This window comes from Passer montanus, unplaced genomic scaffold (genome assembly GCF_014805655.1).
Source record: "Passer montanus isolate IOZ18808 unplaced genomic scaffold, ASM1480565v1 scaffold3, whole genome shotgun sequence".
In the NCBI taxonomy this organism is placed as follows: Eukaryota; Metazoa; Chordata; class Aves; order Passeriformes; family Passeridae; genus Passer; species Passer montanus.
The window spans coordinates 9,138,489-9,162,761 of record NW_024367707.1 but is presented as its reverse complement, the minus strand read 5'-3'; the positions used below and the strand labels follow the sequence as shown (position 1 = coordinate 9,162,761).

Here is a 24,273-nt window from a genome sequence, read left to right as displayed (position 1 = left end):
CTGCTGTCTTCTCTCTGGTGACCAGGGACAGGACCCAAGGGAATGAGAGAAGCTGTGTTGGGAAGAATAAGGTTAGATGTCAGGAAAAGGTTCTTCACCCAAAGGATGGCTGGGCCCTGGAACAGGGTCCCCTGGGAAGTGTTCACAGCACCAAATGCCTGGCAGAGCATTTGGGCAATGCTCTCATGACATCATGTGAGTCTTGGGCCTATCCAGTACAGGCCGGGAGTTGAACTTTGATGATTCTTGTGAGTCACTTCGAACTCAGGCTATTCTATGATGCTGTGATCTTCTGCAGGATTTAATTTGGTTCATCCCAACAAGCAGCCAGCATATGGAAGCAGGGACAGGTGGTCCAGGAGGAATAGAAATACTGTCCAGTCGTACAGAAGTGGTATCAAGAAAGGCAAAGCTCATGTGGCTTGAATCTTGCAAGGGATGTGAAGGGCAAAAAGAAAGGATTTTAGATTTTAGTACATCAGAAGCAAAAGAAAGACTAGAGAAAGTGTGAGGCCACTGCTGAAGGTTCTGGGATACTGCTGATAGTAGAAAGAGAAATGCTGAGGTACTCAATGCTTTCTTTGCTTCAGTCTTTCTTTGCCTTTATGAATCTGGAGCAAATCCTTAGTGGAGGGTGGTGGAATTAAGGAACACTTAAAAGGGATGCAAACAAGTCCTTAAGGCCTGGTAGATTGCACACATGAGTGTTGAGGGAACTGGCTTATTTCACTGTGAGGCAATTCAGCTATCTTTGGAAGGTTCCTGACAGTGGGGAAAAAACAGATACCATGTCTCTCTTCCAGAAGGGCAAGGAATGGGATTTGGGGAACTCCAGGCTGGTCAGCCTCACCTTGATCCCTGGGAAGATGGTGAAGCAACTTATCCTGGAAAGGATTTTCATACACAGGAAGGATAAGAAGGGGATCCAGAATACTCATTGTGGATTTAGAAAGAGTAAATCATGCTTATGCAATCTGACAGCCTTCTAAAGTGATATGACTGATATGGAGGGAAAGGAGTGGATGATGATAGCTTTGACTTTAATGATGTTTTAAACAATCTCCCATAAGATCCTCAAAGAAAAGCAGATGAAATAAGGGTGAAACAAGTGAGGTGGATGAAAAAGTGGCTGAATAGCTGAGTCAAGAGGGATGTGATCAGTGGTGCAAAGTCCAGTTGGAAGTCAGTCACTAATATCATACCCCAGAGGTTGATACTGAGCTCAGTACTGAGTAACATCTGCTTTAAAGACCTGAAGGATGAGGTAGAGTGTACTGTCAGCAAGGCTGTAGGTGGTCAAAAAACCTGGGAGGAATGTTATTCCACTGACTGGGTGTGATGCCATTTAGAGAGATCCTGACAGGCTGGAGAAATGGGTAGGCCTAATGAAGTTTAAGAGGGGGAGTGAACATGATGAAGTTCAAGAGGGGGAGATGCATGGTCCTGTATTGGTGGAGGAGCACAATGCATGAGTACAGGCTTGGGCCTGACCAGCTGGAAAACTGCTTAGCAGAAGATTGTTTCTGCTGTACTCCAAGCTGACCATAAACTAGGAATGCACTCTTGGGACAGTGGCAGCCAACAGCTTTCTGGGCTACATTAGGAAGTGCATTGCTAGCAGGTCAAGGAAGGTTATTTTCTGCCCTGCTCAGCACTGATGTGGCTGCATCTGGAATCCAGTTCCCCAGAGAGGTTGTGGAGCCTTCATTGCCAGAGGTGCTCAAAATCCATCATCTCTAATTGTCCCTGCTTGAGAAGGGTCTGGACTAGACAATCTTAAAAGGTCATTTCTGGCTTCATTTGCTCTGTGACTCCATAGCTCCCCTGATACACCTTCTCATCTTTCACCAATCTGTTAGTAGATTCTTGGTGCTTCCCGTGCAGACGTTGTGCTTAAAGAATGTCTGCCTTTTGACCAGAAGCTGGTTGATTGTTGTTAGGTGTATTTAAAGGGCCATGTTTATGAATCTTTCTAGACATGATACTTCTATTAATGTGAGTAGAATGAGACACAAGACACTGATACAATTAACACCCCAAAACTTATATTATCACAGTTTTTATTGCTGTTATCATTTAATTTGCACTAAAGCAGCTAGAGACTTCCTCAAAAAGATCGTATTGTTTTAGGCATCATTAAGATAGAAGCCTTTGTAAATTAAGCAGTACTGCATGATTTTTTTCAGGGACAAGAATTTGATGGGGCCATCAGATGAATTATTAGAATCGTTCCTGACATGCTCATGCATGTGCCACTGAAAACTTTCCAAATAAACTGTGATGATAGGTTGGGATTTAGCATAGGCTGTAGGGGTCTTGTAATCCCCACAAGACTTTTTGGACATCATACCTTCTGTTCTGGAGTTTAAGAGAATAACTATAATGAGAAGTACAGTGCAGTAATAATGTTGGCACAGGCTGCTCTGTGCCATTTGCTCTCAGAGCCAGTGAACAGTTCCTGGCATAATTAATTTATTGGTACTACTAGGGAGATAGAAGTGTTCTAGGCCAATAGTGCTTGCATATTACTGGGAAATACATAATAGGGAGGTTGGGGACACTGGGACTCTTCTAATCCATTTGCAGAACAAAATCAGTTATCTGTTGAGAAGTACCTGGGAAATGATAAATGAGGATGTGCTTGGAGAACACTTATATCTTAGTAAAGCTCCATTTTTATTTTTCACTGTACATGAATATCCATTTTTGTCAGTTATCCAGCTGGCAGAAGTTATTTTTTGCTAAAGGAGTATTTCTTTTTCCTAGAGAACCCATGTTAAAGGAATTATTTCTCTTTGAGGCTTGGTAAAAGATACTTTAAAGGCACGCTGTGTAAACTTGAAAAGGTGCACTATGTTGTCATTGAATCTTACAAATGTATTGTTATATTATTACCAAGCTGCTTTAGGCTTTGCAGTGGTTAAACATTTCATGGCAGCCACTGTGGGCATCAGCAAAGGCAATGCCAGTCAATGGAGGCTTTGGCAGGTAAGAGCTGCAGTGCTGACAGGAGCAGGTATGCTTTAAGGAGAGATTGATCATCTGAATGCCAGAGAGAGGCAGCGGATGGGTTTGTTCCCAAGCTTGATTTATGTGCCACTGTATCTTATTTGGCACCTTATTGTTATAATGAATTATTCCTTTATGGAAGCTCCTATAAATTCCTTTGAGATATGCAAGCACATGTTGACTTGTATTTAGCCTCACTATTAGTTATACCATATTTTTGATAAACAAGCAAAATAGCAGGACTTTTCCATGGAAGTTAATCCTTGTCATTGAGGCAGAAAATGCTTTCTGGTTACCTTTCAGTTTTTTTAAGGAGATCCAAAATGTGTCTATCTGGTTTTGACTGTTGTAAGCAAGGTTGCAAGCAACCTTGAGCAATTTTAGGCTTTTTATATGTGAAGTCACCAAAGCATTGATAGCACCCCAGGCTGCAAAGCAAAAAGGTGCAGAAACTTCATCTGTCTGGAAGCTTCAGAGGGGTGCATAGGAAACTTCATCTGCTTTCCATGTGTGATTTATCGTGATCTGTAGCTGACTTACTGAGTAGAGCAGCTAAGCAGTATTTTCAAACTGACATTTTCTGATATATATGGATGAATTTAATCTGATCTAAGATAAGGTACAGTAAATAAGCCTATACCCAGTATATTATCCACAGTGAAGTACATTAAAAACAGAGTCAGAAAAACCCTCCCTGAGAACAGTGAATAAATTTGTGCTGGTAGTGTTTTTGTAAGTGTGATAGATCTACAAATAGAAGTGAGGCAGTGCTTGTTAGCAGAGATAGTACCTTCTACTGGGATGACAAAGATAGTTTAGGGAAAAAAAACCAAACCAATAAAAACCAAACTCATGCTTTTGGGCAACAAGATCTTCTGGTTAAAAGCTTACTCGTTTTCTCAGCTACATAAGCTGCTCTAACAACTTACTATTAGGCAAACTGGGACTCAAAGTAATTTTTTTATTTCTATAAGCTTTCCTATACTGCGTTCTTACAAAAATACAATTGCTGCCTAATTAAATAGGCATTGCCCATCCAGCCTTGCTGAAAAGCAGCATGCCTTCCAGTATGCATGCACCTGTTATATCATCCTTTACACAGCATCTGTTCAGATCATAAGGATCTCAGCCCTCCCCAGAAGTGCTCTCCAGGCAGCTGCTGTTGGACCTGGGGTCTGGTTTCCCATGTAGCTGCTCAGGGGTCAGGCACATGCTGGGGAGTGTGTTTCTGGTGTTACCATTGATGCTGAGCTGAGCCTTGCTTCTGCAGCTGGCTGGACTAGGAACCTGATTTGCTGGGCTATATCCAGATAGACACAGAAATAATTTTAGAAATTTACACTAGTAGAAGACACGGGCTAATAAAAAATGCTTGACTTACAGTGTCTCCTTAGTGTATGTGCTTCCCCACAACCTGGGGTCCTAGCTCCCAGTCAGTAAGATCTCAGCCCTAATTTGAAAAGACTTTGAGGGCTTGCTGCTAGAGCTAAGGAAACCAAATCCCTGGCATATCAGAATTACTGCTCAAGCTTGGAAAACATTGCAATGTGAACTGAGACTTGAGTCTGAATGCAATGGGTGCCTTTCCTAGGCCTTCAAACTGGTAAAGGCAGCTGCCTGCCTCATCATCCCCTGCACAGCTGAATTCAAACACTGGAGTGGTGCTCTGAGCTCATCACATGAGTTCATTCCTACCTGCAGCACCACTGTCCCTCTGATCATGGCACAAGGGAGGAGTGTGAAATTTTGAATGGAGCAGGTGCTGATGAGAACAGCATGTTGGGTCTTTATTTGCTGTTTATGGCCTTTGTTGATAGCATGAAGTAAGTCTTCTCTATAAATAGCTTGGGATGGATGGAGGTAATTTTCTTTCCTGAAATCAGGTCATTTGTTCATGATTTCACTTTTTTGGCACAGAAACATATACTGCACTGCTTAGCATACTTGTACCAAAGCTGAGCTTTCAGAGGCTAGTCCAAAATTAGGAAGGACAAAGTACTGCATCCAGCCTTGTTGCCTTCTGACCCAAGCACATAATGTACTTACAAAAGATTATTAGCATGCAAAACCCCCCAAATACTACTTTTTTTAAAGAGTTCTATTGAATGTAGGACAGCACTTTACCATATTTAGTAAACAATGTCCATGTTGCTTTGTGCCAGCAGCATCATTCATAGGATACAATTATACAAGATAAGTTTTATTAATGAATTAAGACTTATATGATAGATCTCCCTGCTTTGTAGACTCATCTGCTTTGAAGTTTCTTCTGATCAATCATTAACATATATATACCTACTGAAGAATTCTCTTTTTTATCTTTTAGAGGGCATGTCTTTCTGGCTAAAACCACAGCCATTTCATTTCTCTAGTTTCAGTTTTTATAGTACAGTCTCCCATCCAATTTAATATTTATCAGTAGTAATAACTGACTGCCAGGGTATTTTCAACATTAATTCCGGGTGTCTGTGCAATGGAAAGTCCTGCATTCAGAATTACTAAGCAGACTATGCAGGCAGACACTTTGGCTGTAACTTGTTTGCTCATTTATATACAGAAGAATGGAGATGAATAGCTAATTTTGCTGCAGAGAGTTGTCTGCTTTGAATCCCAAATGCTCCATATTTTAGAACTCCAGGAGCCTGGTCAAACTATTGTAGCAGTCCCAACTGGTAGAAGGGATTAATTAGTCCAAGCTTTTTTTTTTTTTTTTTTCCCTCCCTGCCCCTGCAACTTTCACTAAAAGAGAATCTGAATCATTATTTAGGGAGCAAATTAAATACTTCCAGTATAACTGATTTAAATTTCTCCTAAGGATTACACTGCAAGTGTAGTCTTGACTGAAGATCCATAAAGTAAAGCACATATAAAGGCAAAAGAAGACACACTGCAGCAGAGGACCTGGAGATTTTCTGGAGATTTTTTCCAGCCAGATTGTGCCATATTGTTTCAGTCTACGGGATTGATTTGACCCTAACAGCACATAAATGCAAGTTTATTCCCAGCTGTTCAATATGGAAGCTGCACTGCAGCCTCAAGTTTACAACAGCCATGCAGAACTCAGATGAAAATCCAGTCTTCTGTTTGCCCTTAGTTACAACTACAAGGAGATCTAAGAGGAAGAGACAGGTTTTGTTCTTGTAGAAAACATTCAGTTCATGCTCATGTTTTATTTCATCTGGCAATATGTACACAGCTTCAGGGTTGGATCAGTGATGGCTTTTTCTCCACGGAGCTGAGCTCCACTACAGAAGATTTCCCAAACAGCATAGTCACTGAAGCTGTGAGAAAAGAGGATACTGGTGGCCATACCCTGTGATCCCTACAAAGTGGTTTTAACTGGGCTTGTGTGTGCTGGAGTAATCTAGGCTTGTGTGTGCTGGAGTTGCTTTAGTCTCATTACTGTGAATTAACAGTGCCTCACCTAGATTTTATAGGGAAATGTCCTTTCAGTATGGCCAGAAGAACAGGGAATGCAGGCTGATAGAGTAGACTGAGGATGGCAGTGCAGAGTTTGATGGATGGTGAGATGATAATGTTGCCAAGGCTTCCCAGTGTTTTTCTATTTCCCATAAAGACTGCTGTTTTCTTGCCTGGACTGAGTTTTACCTGCATGTTACTATAAGTCAGGCTGCCTGTGGATTCAGGAAATAATGAAATACTGATTGATATTTGAGCTAATCTGTAAGAAAGCATCCTGGTAGGAAAAAAACAAGTTGGATTTCATTTTCAGTCTCTGGGAGGAAGCTGGAAGTAAGATATGGAAGTTATTTCTTGTACTTCTTGTAATTCTTGTAATTTTTCCTGCACTGATAATGTCACAGGTATAATATCGAGTGTTCCCAGCAGTCCAGAAGTTTGACTGTGAATTTTGTGTTGGCAGTAGTGACTGTTTTCCCACACTACATACAATTAAGAGGAATAGAGAAGTTGCTGATGAGTGGCTTCTCCTCTGATGTCATCTCTACCAACCCTCCTTCCCATTTCTCCTTCTGTTTCACAGTTTAACTATGAAACAAGTCTCCCTGGACTTGGTGTGCTTATGTTCCTTGGGCTTTTTTTCCTCTCCCATCTTTACCCTTTAAGCCTGTATATGTGGCCTGGCATTTAGCTGGATTTTGGCTGCTGGGGTTTTTTTCCCCCAAGGTGATGCTAGTGAGGATGGGATTCTTCTTTCTTCATACCTGGGTATTCTAAATTGTTGCCATGCATCTATCTATTTTCTAAAGAAAAAAAAAAACCCTTCAGGTTTATTTTAAAAGCAGTTTAATTTTCCTATCCTGCTGTCTTAGGAGAACAGAAGAGAAGTTTTACTGAAGTGGTGTAACAGAAGGATTTATTGCAAAATATTTTCTATGTTGTCTGTAGCTGCTATTTTTTTTCTGGTTTGTTTTGGTTGGGTTTTTTTTTTTTGTGGTTTTTTTTTTTGTTTGGTTTGCCATAATTGGGAGGTAGAAATACAGGACCTATAACTGGCAAAAAAGATTAATCTCCGTAATTCTACAGAATATGGATGCAGAAGCTTAAGTGAGACTTCTTCTAAACACATTATTTTGTTCCTACCATTTCATTTATAGCAAAACTATAATGGAAAGACATAAGACCCCCTGAATTGTTTATGCTTTAGTTGATCTCATTCTTTACACAAAGAAAATAAGTAACTGTGTTCTACAAGGATATGAATTGGATTTAAAATGTTAAAACTTTTCCAAATTTATTCCTTATGTTTATGAACATAAGTAGTAGAGTAGTTGAGTTTGACAGAACAGTGAGTAGGTTAATTATCTAGGGCTAAAGAAGACTTGCTGTTTTCTTTTGCCAGATGTTTTAATTAATTTTAGAAAATAGTAGAGCTTTCCTTTGTTTTTATTCCAGTTGTTTAAAACAATTGTGAGAATGTATGACTCATGTTTCAAAACAGAATTCAGAGTAATTTAATTTCCTGATATGACAGATTTGTTTGTGTTTTATCCTCAAATCTGAATTAGGTAGTTTTTGAAGTTAAACTGCTTGTCAGAAATGAGTAAAACTTCTCTAAATAATCTTTCTGAATTCTTGATTTGTGAGATAATAATTTTATTTGCATATGTTTTAAAATAAAAATGCTATATTATTACATTATGAAAATGTGTTCCATTTATAGACTAGACTTTATGTGATTTGAAAATATAAGAGTTGGTTTGTAGAGTAATTAATGATGGGAAGGGCTGTTTTGCTTTTGAGGAATTAGTGCTTCCTACATAGACTGGTTCTTATTCTATTAAAAATTGGTCTACTAAATGTCCAGAAATGTATTTCCTAGTTTCACTTGCAGGCTGTGATGTGACCAAGATGTGCATAATTTGTGGATCTGTCAGCAAAGATATTGTTTGTAGAAGAGAATCACAGAATCATTGAGTTTGGGAAAGTTCTCTAAGATCAAGTCCAACCATTACCCCAGCACTGCCAAGTTCACCGCTAAACCACGTCCCCAGTTTTACACATCTTTTAAATACCTGCAGAGTTGCTTCACTGGGAACCTGTTCCAATCCTTGACAAACTTTTTGTTTAATAAATTTTTCATATATCCAATCTAAACTTCCTCTTACACACCTTGATGCTGTTTCCTCTTCTATTGCTTTCCCCAAGTCACCAAAAGCTCCTCCCAGGTGGTTGTAGGGAGTGACAAGGTCTCCTCTGAGTCTTCTCCAGACTAAACACTCTCAGGTCCCTCAGCCACTCCTCATGAGGCTTGTGTTCCAGACCCTTGATGAGCTCCACTAGCCTTCCCTAAGTCAGACAGTTTGGTTTGGCTTGGCTTCACATTTCTTGGTGGAAATGCTCTTTCTTTTACAGCAGATATTTAAAACCAAAGTTCAGTAGGCTTTGTATGGACACTAAAATGAGGCCACAGTATATTTTCTAAAGAGTTGAAGTTTTACTGGTTTATACCAGTAAAATGGCAGATGTTTCCCTCTTTTTTTTTTTTTTTTTAAATTTTTTTTTACTTCCCATGTGCTGTGCCATGGATCTTAAATTCTACCCTGTGTTTTACAGGCCACTATGGTTCAGTGATGCTCTGTGGAAATTAAGGGGCTTTGGCCCAAGAAGTGTTATCTAACTAGAAAAACACTCTTTTATAGATCCCCGTACGTAGTGGAAGTAATTTATGTAGTAAAGTGGGAACTTCATCACTGGAATGTTTCCTACAAAATTGATTTATCCTCATGGTATGGAATACAGCATAATGTGAGATAGTATTAGTCTAAATTTAGCTACAGCTAGATAATTGGATGATGTCAAGAATAATGTTTAAATAAGTGTGTAATTCAGCACTTATTTTGGTTTTGTGGTGGTTTTACTAAAAAAAAAAAAACAAACCTAAAAAAACCCCAAACCCAAAAACCTTGGTTTTGTATGGCTGCCAACTATCACTCTTTCCATGTAGTCCTGAACCCCAGATCAGCCTGATCCTAAGCAGACCTACACTTACAAGATAAAGTAATTTACATTTACTGCCAATGGCTCAGATCCATCCTTGTTCTTAAGTTTCAGAAGATAGGTAAGAAATTCAAATATTTCAGAATGTTAGTTATGGCTTATTTTCTTCAGTCTGCTCTGTCAGTCTGACCTGTCTGTGTACAAAAAGAGACATGACAGTTTCCAGGCTGAAAATGTGTACTACAGGTGTGCAGCATTAGTGATCAAGATTTTGCTTTAGTAGTATTTAGGTTTTTTTTAAGTCTAAGTCTTTAAAGTCATTGTTTCAGCGTTGTATTTAATGTCAGAATTGCACTAGTATTGTTTTTCCTTTAAAAAAATCAACATTCCAAAATGCTTTGTGTACTTTTTCAGTTATGAAACCTTGAAGGCCTTTAATTATGTTTTTCACGAGATGGGGCTTTGCAGAATTTATCAGCTTTAGATTTCAGAAGAGAGTGACATGTCTGTGGCTTAAACAGAAAGCAAACCATCTGTAGAATTGTTCTGAACTCCAAAGCGAGGATTGTCATACTTTGGAATTAACTGCTTGCCTTACTAAGAGCTTTCACTGTTTACAGAAAATTGGGACATCTTGAGATAAACAGGGAGATTTGATGTGCTGATCAGCCTGACTGCAACTTCCATCATAATTTATTTTTTTGTGTTAAGGTTACTGTACATGACACTTCTGCTTGACCTTTTTTTTCACCTGTAAGTAAAGGGTTTCTATCTAAATAGGCTTCCCTAGAGCAGCTGTCACTCCAGTTTAACTCTAATGTATCTGCTTTGAAATGTTGTATATTACTTTTTTTCTCTTCCACCTCTTGAGGAAGCTTGCTGGCAGTTACAAATTGAAGGAGGTAATGATTCTTATATGTTGTTACCATGCATAGTGTCTTTAATAATTTTTATGTAGATACTATCAAACACAATGATTGCCAATTGGACAGCTTCTCACATAGGTAAGTAGGTAAACAGAAATTACCTGCAGGCTTTAGCAAAAGCTTCTTTGATATAATGAAGCTGCAATGTGATCTGCAGCAGCCCTGTTTCTAAGATATAGAAAATATCCTGTGGTTACTAGAAGTGCTCTCATTTAGAAAGGTTAGCTGCTTACTTTGGAATGAAAAAGTAAGACCAGAAAAATAATTCAGCCATTTGTGCTGAAGTATAGAGAATAATGCATCAGGAAAAAAACAGAGATCAAACACACCTGACTTTTTTCTCCTTTCAATATCCTATGCTTAATTTTTGCATGACAGCTCTATCTGGCAGCCTCATATCCCATCAGTGCAATCTGTCATTCTAGCTCATTTCAATTAAGTTCTCTTTTTCATTTTGCATTTGCTGAAGAGTCATAATGGCGTGCTCCCAAATCAGCAGTCAAGAAGAGTAATCCTCTCTATGTGTATTTGTTAAAATAGAAAGAAAGGAAGAGATGGTTTCTTTGTTTCCTCTCTGTCCTAAAGGCCTTCCCCAGAATTACAGAACTAGAAGATTTGCTTTGAAGACTAACTGTGAACACTTTGTTGTAGATCATGAAGGCTTGATTTTGGGACTTTTGTGAGTTATTATGAAAATCTTTTAAATTCATTCTATTCCCCTTGGCTGCTTGCAGATCCCTCTCTGTCTGGTAGCTGGAGAATTAAAGGTTTTCCTTGCAGTCATTGTATCAGTTCTGGAGTTGGATGTCTTTATAAAAGCAGTTTTCTTATCTTTCCTGTGCTGGAATTTCCAGTGAAGAGAATTCATACCCAGCATGGGAAACTGGAGACGGTTTGCTGCACTGATGTACAGACTGCTCCTCTGTGTTACTCTGAACTTGGACAACCTCAGTGTTTCTAGCTGGGTTGTTGTGTTGCCCTTTCCTGAAGTGAATATACAGAAGCAGGTGCAGTCTGCTTCTAAGTGCAGAGAGCTGTACTGACCAGAGTGATACAAACTCAGGGTTCATATCCCTGAGTATGTAAATACTTGGTTGTAGATAAACTAAGCAGATGCAGTATTGAGTACTCACTGTTTATCAATTAACCCATATGCTGGTATTTCACCTGTTTTAACACTGACAGCTGATGTCCAGCTTCTCCTGAGAAAGGTTGCACTTTGTCCAAGAGGCAATTGGTGGAATGCTGGGTCGACATGGTGCCATCAGAAGGGCTAGTTTTGGTTCAGGAGACCTCCACTGTAGCTGGAAAGGAAGGAAATGAGTAGATAATTCGGAGCCCTTTCTGTGACCTGCTCATCCATTCAGTTGCTGAAGGAATGAGGAAGATTAAGTTCAAAGGATTAACAAATGGGTTTTGCTTCTGCTGTAATTGCTTATCTCCATATGCTCATAACAGCACTGAGTTCCCAAGAGTTAGGCAGGTACGGAAGTGTTAAAGCAGAGGTTTCAGTATTTCAGCTATTTGTTCATGCCAAGCCCAGCTCCACCAGGGGGTTACAGTGGGCACATTAAATCTGCATTCTGTCTCCTTACCCTGTCTTCAGGTTACCCACACTTACACAGAGTGGCATGTGATTGTTGGAGCAAGCTTCCAGTGCTGCACCAGAGGAGATTCTTTTAGTTAGTAGCTTTCCTAATCTAATCAGCACCTTAAAAGCAATTTCCATGCTGCTTCTCCTCCCTTGTTCTCTTTATAACATTTCAGCTGGCCAAATTGTCCATGCTGAGTTGGAGATGGCAGCTCCTTTTACTCGCTGGATGGGGAATGCTGGCAGCCCTTAGCACAGGTCTATACTGTTTGTTGCAGACTTGGGCCAGGGCTGACAGATTGCTCTTGATGGGGTTAGTGTGAAATCTCTAGAGCAGGATGAATAGGAGCTGTTTGTTCTGTTTTCCAGAGGACACTTTCAGCCTAAATGGATTTATTGTGTATTTGCAGGTTGGGGATTTTTTTTCTCTTTTCTACGTTTTTAGTTGCAACAGGGTTTATTGATGCATGTGCAGAGGATAATGAAAAGCAACATTTCAGAACATCCTTAAAGGCCTTGAAGTAGTTTATTGTCCTAAACAGAGTAGCTCAGACCACTTTAAGAAAAATGCTTTATGTCTGGATAAAACCTAGGTGTACTTCAAATCCTAACTTTGTAAGAAATTCCTGCTGTGGAGGAAAGCCAGTAATTCTGATTTCTAGCAGAAGCATCTTGCACAGTTTCCTTCTTGAAGGATCTGGGCCAGGCAGCTGGCCAAACACCCTTCCTCCCTGTGCTGTACTACCTGCCCATGCTGCATATGAGAGAGCTGACCTGTGAAAAGGTTCCTTTCAGGAAGGAAATACCACTGACTTTGTGGCATCATTAATTTCTTTTCCAGGAAAAGGCAAGGACCAATTAGTGGTCAAACCAGCCAAAGTCAGCCATTTGCCATTTCTGCTGGCTTGCACTCTCCCACATTTTAGATTACCCTCTGTCTGTACAGCTCCAGCCCAGGGCTTGCACTGGAATTTCTCGTGGAAAGCAGTTCATCCATAGTTTCATCCATGCAGTCTTGTATATATGAGTATTTTGTGAGCTTCCTTCAGCTGTGAAAACCTGCTCAAGAATGGCCCCCTGAATCTCTGTTCAATGACAGGCTTTGAAACCAGGAGTATTTCTGCTGAACCTGGCGTCACCCAGGTGGGAAAAGTTTGCTGGGACAGAAACTGAGTGCAGAAGTGCCATTCAGCAGTGTGTAGGAGCATAACTGTGAGCTGGGGGGCTGGGCTGCTCATGTGCATTACATGCCACATGTGCATGGCTGCAGTTCAGACTTACTCGGCATTGGCACACCCATGTTGGCTGTGCATTTTGGGCAGTGAGTCAGACAGAGGCTGGCACTGGCATCAACTTCCAGGGGAGGCAATTCCAGCATTCAGGTGGCCCTTTCTCCACCAATTTTCACTGAAATGTTTCTGTGCAATTTCTGCTATTTGGCATGTGCCTGTCAAGTCCCGTCCCAATACAAAAGGCAGGAAATCCAATGTTCATCATGAACAGAGCTTTTTGAAATGTTTGTGGCTATCCTGAGAGAAGAATAAATTTAAAAGACAATTTCTCTTGCAATCTGTAGATACAATACTCAAAGCAAGAAACTGCTAGTTGGCAGTTGGGGCTTGAGGCTTATTTCCATGTCTTTGTGGGATTCAACTATACAACTTGTTTTTTTTCTTCCTAATATACAACATTCCTATATAGAATAAGGCAGAATGCAGAAGTATTCACATTTTACACATGTAATAATATGAGTCCTAATTGTCATTGCGAATTATATTTTCAGTGTGTTTTCCCAGTACCTGACTAAAGTTGAGCATAAATCTTTTTAGCCCTCTGAATTTGTATTCATGTCAGTTTTTTTCAGTACAATTTTGGTTCACTTTGCCTTGCTTTAGATTGCAGATCATGCCCAACAGTGGAAGAGTGGATTTTGAAATTTTTTTACGTGTCAGATTTCCCTGTATCCAATTTTATCAAAAAAGCTGTCACCAGCTTCTTCTGAAACCAGCAAACCTTTTTCTTTCTAATTACATTTTTACCATATGTTCATCCAGATGGCATATGCCAAACATTTTCTAGGGTGTTATAAAATGACCTGACTTTGGAGGATTTAACTGTTGAAGAAGCTTTAAAAAAATATTTTTGGGGGGGCAAAAAAAAAGTAGTCCTAGAAGGAAAGAAACAAAAACATCTGCTAAATAGCCCCAGTTGCATTTTGTGGCTGTGCTACTGAATTCTCAGTATATACACCTGCACAAAAAGCAGTGAAAATATAGGGAATGTTTTCTTGAAGTGTTAAAATTTTACTCCTTTTTAAACCACCGAAAATAAAATTTTTGTCTGTTGAATATGTCTAAAAAAATTCTAGAGCTTTGAGCGATTCTCTGGTTTCCTGCAAAATAGAGCAAAAAAGAGTTTGTCAAGGCACCAGAATCTCTGTAGAAGCAGCAGTTTTACTGAGGAATATAATTGCTACTTGTCCACTTTTTTCTTGAAATATCATTTTCAAGTAAAAGGCAGTTGATGCATGGTTTTGACACTTGTGTCCTAGTTCTTAATAATTCCTGGGGGATTTCTTAGAGAAAATAAATTAACTTGGGATATACTGAGAGGTTCCAGGAAGAAAGGAAGGAAGGAAATTATTTTTCATATTTAGCTACTAGTTAAGCCAAATTAAAGAAGATAAGTTTTTCATTTTCTGGTTTGTATGTTTCTTCATCTCTATGACAGTTCTCTTTTAACTGTCATTGTTATTTTGATAGTCTTTCCAGATTATCAAGCAGGAAAATATAGAATATCCTCATGTTGTTATCTGTTTCCATAAATCTGTCTCAATTCTCAAGACATTTTACTTAGTGCTAATTCCTGATGAATAGTGATTGAATGAGAATTAAATCTACTTCCTTGTGTTGCTACAATAGCTTTTCCCAGTCCCAGGAAAGTTTGAGTGCAGAGCCCAAGACTCTGAATATCATAGAGCTCATAGAGTATGAAGAGGTTATTTTGGGGCAGGATGGGCAGAGACTCATGGCAGGGACTCAGCTAATTGTAAATGAAAATTTGTTCAGTGTCCTTAACTTGCACACATCTTGTTGAAAATCACAACTGCAATCAACAAAGCAGATCCTCCACCTCCTCCAAATTAATGAGACAGGATTTTAACAGTGCTCAACAATTTGAAGTGGTTTTGTTATTTCTGAATTAAACCTTTGGTAAAAAGTCCTTATCTCCATCCTCCTTGCCCATTTCCACTCATCAGTCTGTGAGTGATTTGACATTTCCACAGACTCTTCTCTGTTATCGACCAAGTTTACACCTGCGGTGTCTCAAGTGAAAAAGAGTAGGTAAATCAATCTGTATAGCAGAAATACTGTAACTATTTAAAAGCAAAGGATTAAACACCCCAAAATTGCAAGCTGGTGTTAACCTGTGAAGTAATTGAAACAAACTGTAATAGGGGAATATGAAATGAGACACCCGAAAGCAGCATGTCTCCACCCTGTCCAAATATGATGCAACAACTAATTGATTACAGTTGTTTTAGAGTTTGTGGATGTGCAGCGGTATTCAACTCAGTTTGAAGTATCACTTTTTCTGCTTTCTTTTTTGAAGTCTTTGCAGAATGGAGCTAAAGTTGTTCTGGTGCCTTTGTTACTTATTTCTAAAATAATGTTTATCATACCAGGATCGCTGGGTTCATGCACAGTTTTCAGATTCTTAGAAGAGTTAAAGCTCTAAGCATTTTTCTGTGAAAATGAAAATTCCATTTTTTGTCAAAAAAACATCTTACATGTTAGGGAATGACATATCAAAATGCAAAGGCTAAAAAAGCATTGCACTCAGATATTTTGCTTTTAATTATATTATTAATTATATTAAGCATTATTAAATCAAGCTCTTGATTGCAGTCTTTGTTTATATATTTCTTGGATTATTCAGCCTCTAATTTAAATAAGGACAATGATAGGAAGGTTTCCATGGAAAATATTACCAAGTTAATAACTGAAGATTCAAAATGCCAGTCTTAAACTACACGTCTGACTATGCCAAGCATGCATTTGGATATGCAAATGTTAAGTTAGGCTCCTCATAATGTCCTGGGCTTCCAAATTGTGTTTACAGGTGCTAGCTGCTGTGATGCAGCTGATGAGTGCTCCCCAGGGTATTTTTCTTTCCTAATTTTCTTCCTCCTTTGCTCACTGTAGGCCCCTTTGTGGGTGAGTGTGCACATGAATTTTATGCCACCCTGCAGTGTCTGTATTCTGCTCTGTGTGTTGGTGCATGCGCACTCAGATGCCTTCTCTTGCATTTCTCCTGTTACCTTCTATATTGACTAGAGCAGTTGCCCCAGAGAGTTTTTGAGACGAAGTGCTAATGATTGCACTTCTTATATGATTTTCTATAGCTGGTAGTTTATCTCTCAGAAGAGTCTGGTATATAAAATCTCTGTTCAAGAAGTTCTCTAAGAATCATTCTCCTTCATATGGCAGCAGTCTCCCGCAGCAGTCTCCCACTGCTGACAGCATGAGTGCATCAGAGAAGATGGACTTTTGTAAAGCAGGGACTAATCTCAGCTGTTGAAAATGGGAGGAAATAGGTGTCTTTCTTTGAAAAGGCAATCTAAGGGCAGCTTGAGTTTGTGTACATGGAAAGAACAGTTCATATTTAAAATCTCAGGCTTTTTCTTTTTCTCCCATTTTTCCTTGAGAAAGTAAATCTTTAGGTATGATGTAAGAACTGTATCTAAATGTATCTAAATACTTTTTTTAGGGTGTTTGAAGCAAATAGTAAGTTTGTAGTGTTGCAGTTTTTCTTTGAGGATCTTGCAGAATTTAAGGGATGTTCTGGCTAGGGTTCCCCAAAGTGACTTTTTTGAGTCCAAGCTTATTAGATTCTGGTTTAGAACTCGTAGCACAGATATTCTGCAGAAGTTCACATTTTTCATAGCTGAGATGGAGATCAAATACCTCCAATTAATGCAAAATTCAAATTAGTCTTGAACTAATGTGGTATCACAACTGGCATCTCAATAATGAACTAACCACAGGAGGAAGCGGGTTTGTCAATGTGCCATCACAAAAAGCTTTGAGCATTCATTTGATGTCTTCTGGGATCATATTTATACATCTTGCTATTCTCTTGAAATACACCCCCAACGTACTGAATGGCACAAGAATATCCGATGCAGCAAGCTGTGGAAGCGTGAGCTGCAGAGTCTTTTTAGTTGATGTATTTCAAGGTGGATAACCTTAAAAATCAATAGCGTCTGCTGCGCCACTCAGAATCATGATGGACTGCTCCTCACTGATCCTCTTGCTTAGGCTTTGAATAACTGATGCTGTGCTACTGCAGATCCTCAACACCAGCCAAGGCAAGGGCTGGAGCATCCGGGAGCAGGGCTACTCTTTTAAGCAAATCTCTGTCTGCTCTGAGAATTTATTATGTGAAGTGCTGCTGTTTGTTGGGGGGTTTTGGGGCTGTTTTGAGGTTTTTCCTTTTTAAAACATTCTAAACACAAAAGTGCTAGAAGACAGAGTAAGTACAATGTCAGGAAAATAGTTTTCTAAGGCTCAAGCAGTATCTTCACATTGCTTACAAATATGGTATTGTCTCTTTGGGACAGAAGGTGCTTTCTGTTTGGGCTTGTAGTGCCTCAGTTACAAAAATGGTAACAGCTACTAGGAAAAAATTATTAAGTAGATTATCTTAACTTTGTGGAAAGTTAATCTTTTGGGGCTGTCATCTAAGAGAGATGAAAAATACCTCTGGTCGGCACAGTACAAAGTTTTGTCTTCTCTACCAAAACAAAGTTCTCAAGTTGAAATAGATAGTTTTTCAGATACCAGTGACACCTCAGAAATTGTCTCATTAGAAAGAAAAAATGTTTGAATATCTAGAAGCACAAACCATAAATAGGAATTTATGGAGAGGAGGTGCCTGGGAGTTCTTGAAGACAGATTTCTTAAAGGATCTGCATATAATTATCTGGGGTTTCTAACAGTTCATTGGCAAAATAAAATAGAAAGTTATCTCAAATAAACTGATAAAAGCTGGAGGAACAGGAGGAGGAGGAAGAGAATGAAGTATCAGATGTGATGCTCTAGCTAGTAAAAAACAAGCACTTTCTTCACTGACCTCACCTTATGCATATATTAAGAGAGCACAGAGATACTCTCTTGCCCTCTTATTTTTGTAAGGAAGTAGCTTCTGCTGCCTCTGATCATAAGCATAAAAAGACAGCATGTTACTCTTAGGCAGTCTGAATCTAGTCATAGGGATAGAAAGCTTCTTTGAAGAAAAGCCCTAGAAAAATCCAGTAACAGAAATAGACTCCCACTGAGAGTTTACTGAGAGTTTGCTGCTCTTCTGTGTATCAGTAATGAAGCAGACCATGGAGAGAAAGTAAATTGATGTCATGCCCAAGATGTATGTATTAGGGAAAGATCAGAGGAGTTTTTGCTTGTCATTGATGACGAAAATAGATCTCTGAATGATACCTTTCTCCTTATGGATTGTCAGTTTGGAGTTCTTCAGGGAGTTGTATTCGCAGATGGAAAAGGGACAGGTGGTGAGAGCAACAATGTTGGTTGCACAGTATGTCCCTTAACCCTCATGTTATAACATGTTATATGTAAAATTATCAAATACTTGACTTTCATATTGTTAATTATTTATGAGGACACCAATGGATGATACTGCCTACTTCTGTAGGGATATCTGCCTCTCTGATGTGCATTTCAGAGTTCTCAGGCTGGGCTCAGGCATTACCTTTCTCAGAGCCTGTGTCCTCTCTGCAAGTGGGGTTACAACTTGGCTTCCTCCATTTGTCTACTGCTTGTATTTACCATGGGCTAGAGTCAGTTCAGCACTTACAGCCTTATAGTGTCTTGAAAGTAAAAAAAGAGTTAACTCTTGGTCAGGCAACTTAAAACAAATATTATCTGAGGTCTCTCAGGACTGCAATAAGTCGATGCCATGAGCTGAAATCTGTGCTGACCTGATATTGCTTGTTGTCTGCAGTGGTAGTTTGTTTTCCTGAAGCACATGAGCTCAGTGGATGGTGTTTGGGGTATGACACTGGAGTGGTCTGTTTGTCTGTCTGATTGGCATTGGGAATTGGTAGCTGTGATTCAGTGTGGACTCCAAGCATTGGGTGGAAAATGCAAAGTATGTTTTGGTTCTGACTGTGTACAGCATCAGACACGTTTCAGTGTTTATTAATCTTAATTTAAAATCTTTGTGCTTTTAAACAGTTACATATCTCATGGATATGTGATGTTGAATAGCTTTCATCCTTTCTATTTTTATTTAAAAACTCAAGATCTTTCCCTCCAGCCACGAGAATTTTTTCTTCTAGGTACAATAAATAGGCTTTGTCATAACATGTAGAAGAAAGAAAAATATTTTAGTAATTCCACATAAATATATATTTTAATATCTTTTTTGTTTGTTTGTGCCCTGGAACATTTTGAAGTGATTTCAGATAGTTTATCAAAATAGCAAATATTGAGTTGTTTATGGGGGCCTTAGGAAGGGAGAGGATTCAGCTGAAAAACTTGCTTAACATGCTAGATCCCTAAATTAAAATATGTGTTCTCTTTTTAAAAAGGCAGACAGACTCTAATTTTTGTGTTTTATGTTAAGAGTAGGTCACTACTATTATTTTTCCCTTCCAAAAATTGAACGAAGAAGAATTCAAATACAGATGACAAAGGCTTTATTATCATGTTGTTTTTCTTTCATATATGGGATATGATTAAATGTGTGCTGTCAAAAAGAGGCCTCTTTATAGCCTGATACTATTGATTACTGTTTGAGACCTGCCAGCAGCATTATTACTTAGTGCATAAGAAAATCTAATAGAAAATTATTAAGTTGTTGCTTTAGTTCCTCCAGTGAGAACGTTTCAGATATTCATCTCATATCGTTGCACAAATTGCTTGGCTCAAGTAGATACCACAAAATCATGTTTTAATGATTTTTTTCCTTTTTCCATCTTTTATTTTTTTTCACAGTCACATGACACAATCAGCCACATTTGAAGACCCTCGAATAGAGAGCTGCCAAATAACCCCTCCAACCCCTCGGAAAGTGGAAATGAGGAGGGATCCTGTGCTAGGATTTGGGTTTGTGGCTGGTAGTGAAAAGCCAGTTGTTGTACGCTCAGTAACACCAGGTATGTTTTCCCCACCTGACCCCAGAAGAAAACTTTGATTTAGCCTACTGAGATGAAATGCAGCTACAAATTGGAGAACTGTTGAAATATTCAGGCAGGCAAAGTAATCACAAATACTAGATATGATTTTTAGCCTTGTGGTTTCCTTCCTCACACTCATTTTTGAACATTACATAAATGTATTGGCAAAAAGCCAATCTGGAGTTATTGCTCAGAGCCATTACTATTGCTTGCCTGAAAAAAGTTAACCCATTTCATTCAAGGAAAGAAGGTCTTCTCCCTGGTATCCTTATATTGGTTTGCTGTCACCTTCATTGCCATTGAATCAGCATTTTCAAGAGGTATGTTGAGTTCTGAGATTAAAACTTGCATATTTTTCATTCTCACCATCACCTTTTGGATGCTATTGCTGGCTTTTGTTTTCTTTAATGAATGCATCTGTACAACTATGTGGTTAAAAGCTGGGTTAAAAGATATCCCTAAACATCTTACCTGTAGTGAAAATTAGTGAGGTTTGTGATCTTTTTGAAGTTATAAGAGAGCAGACCTGGGATAACCCGTTTCCCAGCCAGCAGGCTCCTGCTCTCTATGCTTAAAAGTTCAGTTGTTATGTAAAACTGCAGCCAAGGGCAGGGATTTGACTTTGCTCCTGTTCGATATGTTCTCCAGAACCCCCACAGAGAGCAGAGGAGAGGCAAAATCGACTCTGTGAAGTTCTGATGTCATTTACCAACGTGTGTGCATTGATTACATTTGTATTGCTTTCACATGAATTGAGCAGTGTAACTAATATTTGAACCAGATCCAGACAGCTCATTTCTCTCAACTTGGTATTATTAATGTAGTTATATGTCAAAATTTGGAAAATGTGTTTACCATGTTCTCTTTCAAGTGAATAGGAGGAAATAGGAGCTCAGGAAAACATTCTCCTACATGGATTTGTATCCATTTATGCAGGATATGGAAGTGGAGTAAACTTTTCAAAGCAAACAGAGGAAAGGATCAGCATTAGCACAGTTGTTAAATGAATTGGCTTTGATGCTGAAACATTATCTTTTAAGACTTTATCTTCATAGTGGTAATATTATTAGGTTTTTTATGTATCATCATTGCAGAGTGTAAAGACCAAGACTAGAGAGGATATATCTTTACACTAGGAACTGTGATGTCACATCATCTTTTGGGCATGTAATTGTGCTGAGAAACGAAGTAATATGTGCATTTTATAAAATACAATGCACTCAATGTGCATTTCAGCAGTGCCAGAATCCAAACCACATAGACATATACGTGAGTGATTGTCTGTTCAGACTAATGCGAAATATTCATGTCTAACTGAAACTGGCAATGCTTTTGGATGTACTCATGTTCATCAAGTGGTAGGAATCCAGCAGAAAAGAGATTCAGGTAGCTGGGGTATAAAAACTTTCTGTCTCCAATTGAAGAAAACAGGTTTGTTTTGCATAGAACAGAAAAGCATAGGAGAGACCTGTGAATAACATTCAAATATGCAAGTGATGTTTCATAGGAAAGAGGAATAAGATGTTCTTTGCCTGGGACAGGAAACTGTGTTGCAACCAGGAAGATCTGGTATATTTACCATGGGAAAAGACTTCCTGTTCTTAACAGCAGATAAACAGGATAATTTGTTCACAAGAAAAGAAATCCTTCTCAGGGTGGTCTTACGAAATATCAGACAAACATTGATCAAGGATGATTGAAATATAGTTGATCACACTGTAGGGTGTTAGTACACAGCTTATGGGACCTTTTGGCCCTTCAGAAAACTGAGCCCATACTGTAGATGGTTAGATAGAGGTTTAGAACTTGAGGAACTTCAGCAGAAGCTGCTAAACCACTAGCTTGCAAGATTTTCCTGGTGAGGGAGTACTGGTAACAACAGAAATAGCATTAGTGTAAAAATGGCACTAGCTGAAGAAAAAACACACTTGTAGTGTATGAACAACAGTGTGTCTGTGTGTTTACAATGGTCTGCTAACCTGTGCTCTTTTTTTTTTTTTTTTTTAATTTGTCTGCAGGCGGCCCCTCTGAAGGAAAGCTTATACCAGGGGATCAGATCATAATGATTAATGATGAGCCAGTCAGCACTGCTCCAAGGGAGAGAGTCATCGACCTTGTCAGGTAGTTGATGTCCTGTCACTTAAACTACAAACTCAGTGACTTATTGCCTTGTGCAGTCACTCAGTAGTACAGCAAGTCTTGCCTTCTCATGGCTGAGAAAAGAGAAAATAATTTTGCTTGAGTTATAATGAAGAATGATGAATTATTTAGTATTGAAATGAAGTGTCCTCTTAAAATACCATCTGGGTAGCTAAAAAAGTATAAAAACTTCCAGGAATAGCTCCAAAGTACTTGAGTATCAAAAGAGAAATTGTATTTTCCTGGTATTTATTTTTGGAGTAGCAAGAAATGTTAGTGGATTGCACAGAAAAATGGCAAGTAACTAAAAAAATAAACTTAAGAATTAATAATTTAAATTCTAGTAGCCTGGTTGCTGTATACCAGTTTTGTTTCTGTATTCTCCTTCCCATTGATGTAAACTCTGAATTGGTGGGTCTTGTTGATTCCTGAGAGATGCTCAGGTTTTAATGGTACAGGTACCTCTCCTCAAAACTTACAGCTATCACTGTTTTCACTGTTACCTGTGTAACTTTGAGAAGTCACATTTGTTTACAGAAATTTGGCCAGGAAGTGCCACAGCAGTTTTACTCCTCCTGCAAACTACGGCTCATTTACTGGGGATTTAGCTGAAAGAAAACTTCCAAAGTTGGTGCAATAATGCTGATGGCCTTCATCTCTGTTAGGTTGGATTAAACAAAATATATTTCGAGATTTTCTTAAAAAAGGTCAACCTGCAAGGCAACTAACAAACAAAACTTGCTAAGAGCTTCTTCTGATGAGTAGGTTCCTTAAACTGAAAGAACTGTCCTGCTCCTAATACAGTTCTGTCTTATGCTCTGTGTTGACTACTGGTATGTCTCAAAACATAGGTCTTATACTCATTTCTGAGGTCTTTGTTTCTCAATAAAGCAGTAATATTGTCTTCTTCATTCTTTCCCTGATTCTTTGATATTAAGCAAAGTTAGGTTCTCTATCTCATTTTCTGCTTCTAGCAATATGTAGTAATAACAGCAAGGAAAGCAGACTGATTAGACCTGAGACAAACTGAATTATTGTATAGTTGATTCTCTGTCTGCCTTCAAATGAGAAACTCAATTAGAATGTCACCCTTCCAAATTACATTGACTACATAAGTAATGTCAAATTAAGTGTTGTTTCATTCCAGGGAAAGCTTTAGGTGATGCTTTTCATACACTGTAATTCTACCTCTGCTCTCAAAACCTATCTGCTGTTGGGATTTTGACAGAGACTCATTCTTTAATGAAATTTGGAGTGAAATATATTAAGGCTGTATGTTACAGCATTTGAAAAGAAGAGCTTTCTTTTCATGCCAGTGGGCATGCCTGGAATGACTAGAAAATGTCACCTGACACCACAGCATAAGCAATTCTCTACATCAATGAAATAGTGAATCTCTTCTGTATAATTGAAGGTTTTCATATGGATTAGACACATCTGCAACTTTTCAATGCATCTGCATTTTTCAGTGTACATGGGAGAAGTTTTGAAATCTTGTTTTCCTGCAGGGAGCAGCATCTCAGTGGTCAGCAGCGAGGGTGTTTCAAATGCATGGGTTACACAATGGGCATAATCACAAAAGCATAGAAGCATAGAAGAACTGAGAGGAGACTTCTGGAGCTCATCCAGTTTAACCTCTTGCTTCAGGCCAGGTAGTGTCAAAGTTAGACGTGGCAGCTCAGCACTTGCCTAATCAAGTCTTTAATATCTCCAAATACGGCAATTTCACAACCACACTGGGTAGGTGTTTCAGTTCTTAACCAGTGGCCTTTCAAAAAGACATGAGCCAACTTTATGAGCTTTAGATGCATCCCATCTAAAGCTCATAAATGGCTTTAAATAAATGGCAAATGGCTTTAAATGGAAAGATGGTAGATTTAGAAACTCTTTGTGCAGAGGGTGAAATAGGGACACAAGCTCTCCAGAGAAATTGTGGATGCCCTATCCCTGAAATGTTCAAGGATATGTTGAATATTCAAGAGTTTTTTAAC

The 24,273-nt window shown here is 38.8% G+C and overlaps 1 protein-coding gene across 4 annotated transcripts in view; it reads left to right on the top strand.

Moving 5' to 3' along the window:
- FRMPD4 (FERM and PDZ domain containing 4) overlaps positions 1–24,273 on the top strand; it is a 293,507-nt gene that overhangs the window by 210,074 nt on the left and 59,160 nt on the right. For 3 of the 4 annotated variants that reach the window (XM_039714469.1, XM_039714468.1, XM_039714472.1), the window contains exons 3-4: positions 19,962–20,122; positions 22,162–22,264. In XM_039714469.1, the coding sequence (XP_039570403.1) occupies positions 19,962–20,122; positions 22,162–22,264 (264 nt within the window). The remainder of the gene's footprint in view (positions 1–19,961; positions 20,123–22,161; positions 22,265–24,273) is intronic. The other variant, XM_039714470.1, reaches the window with a different exon arrangement.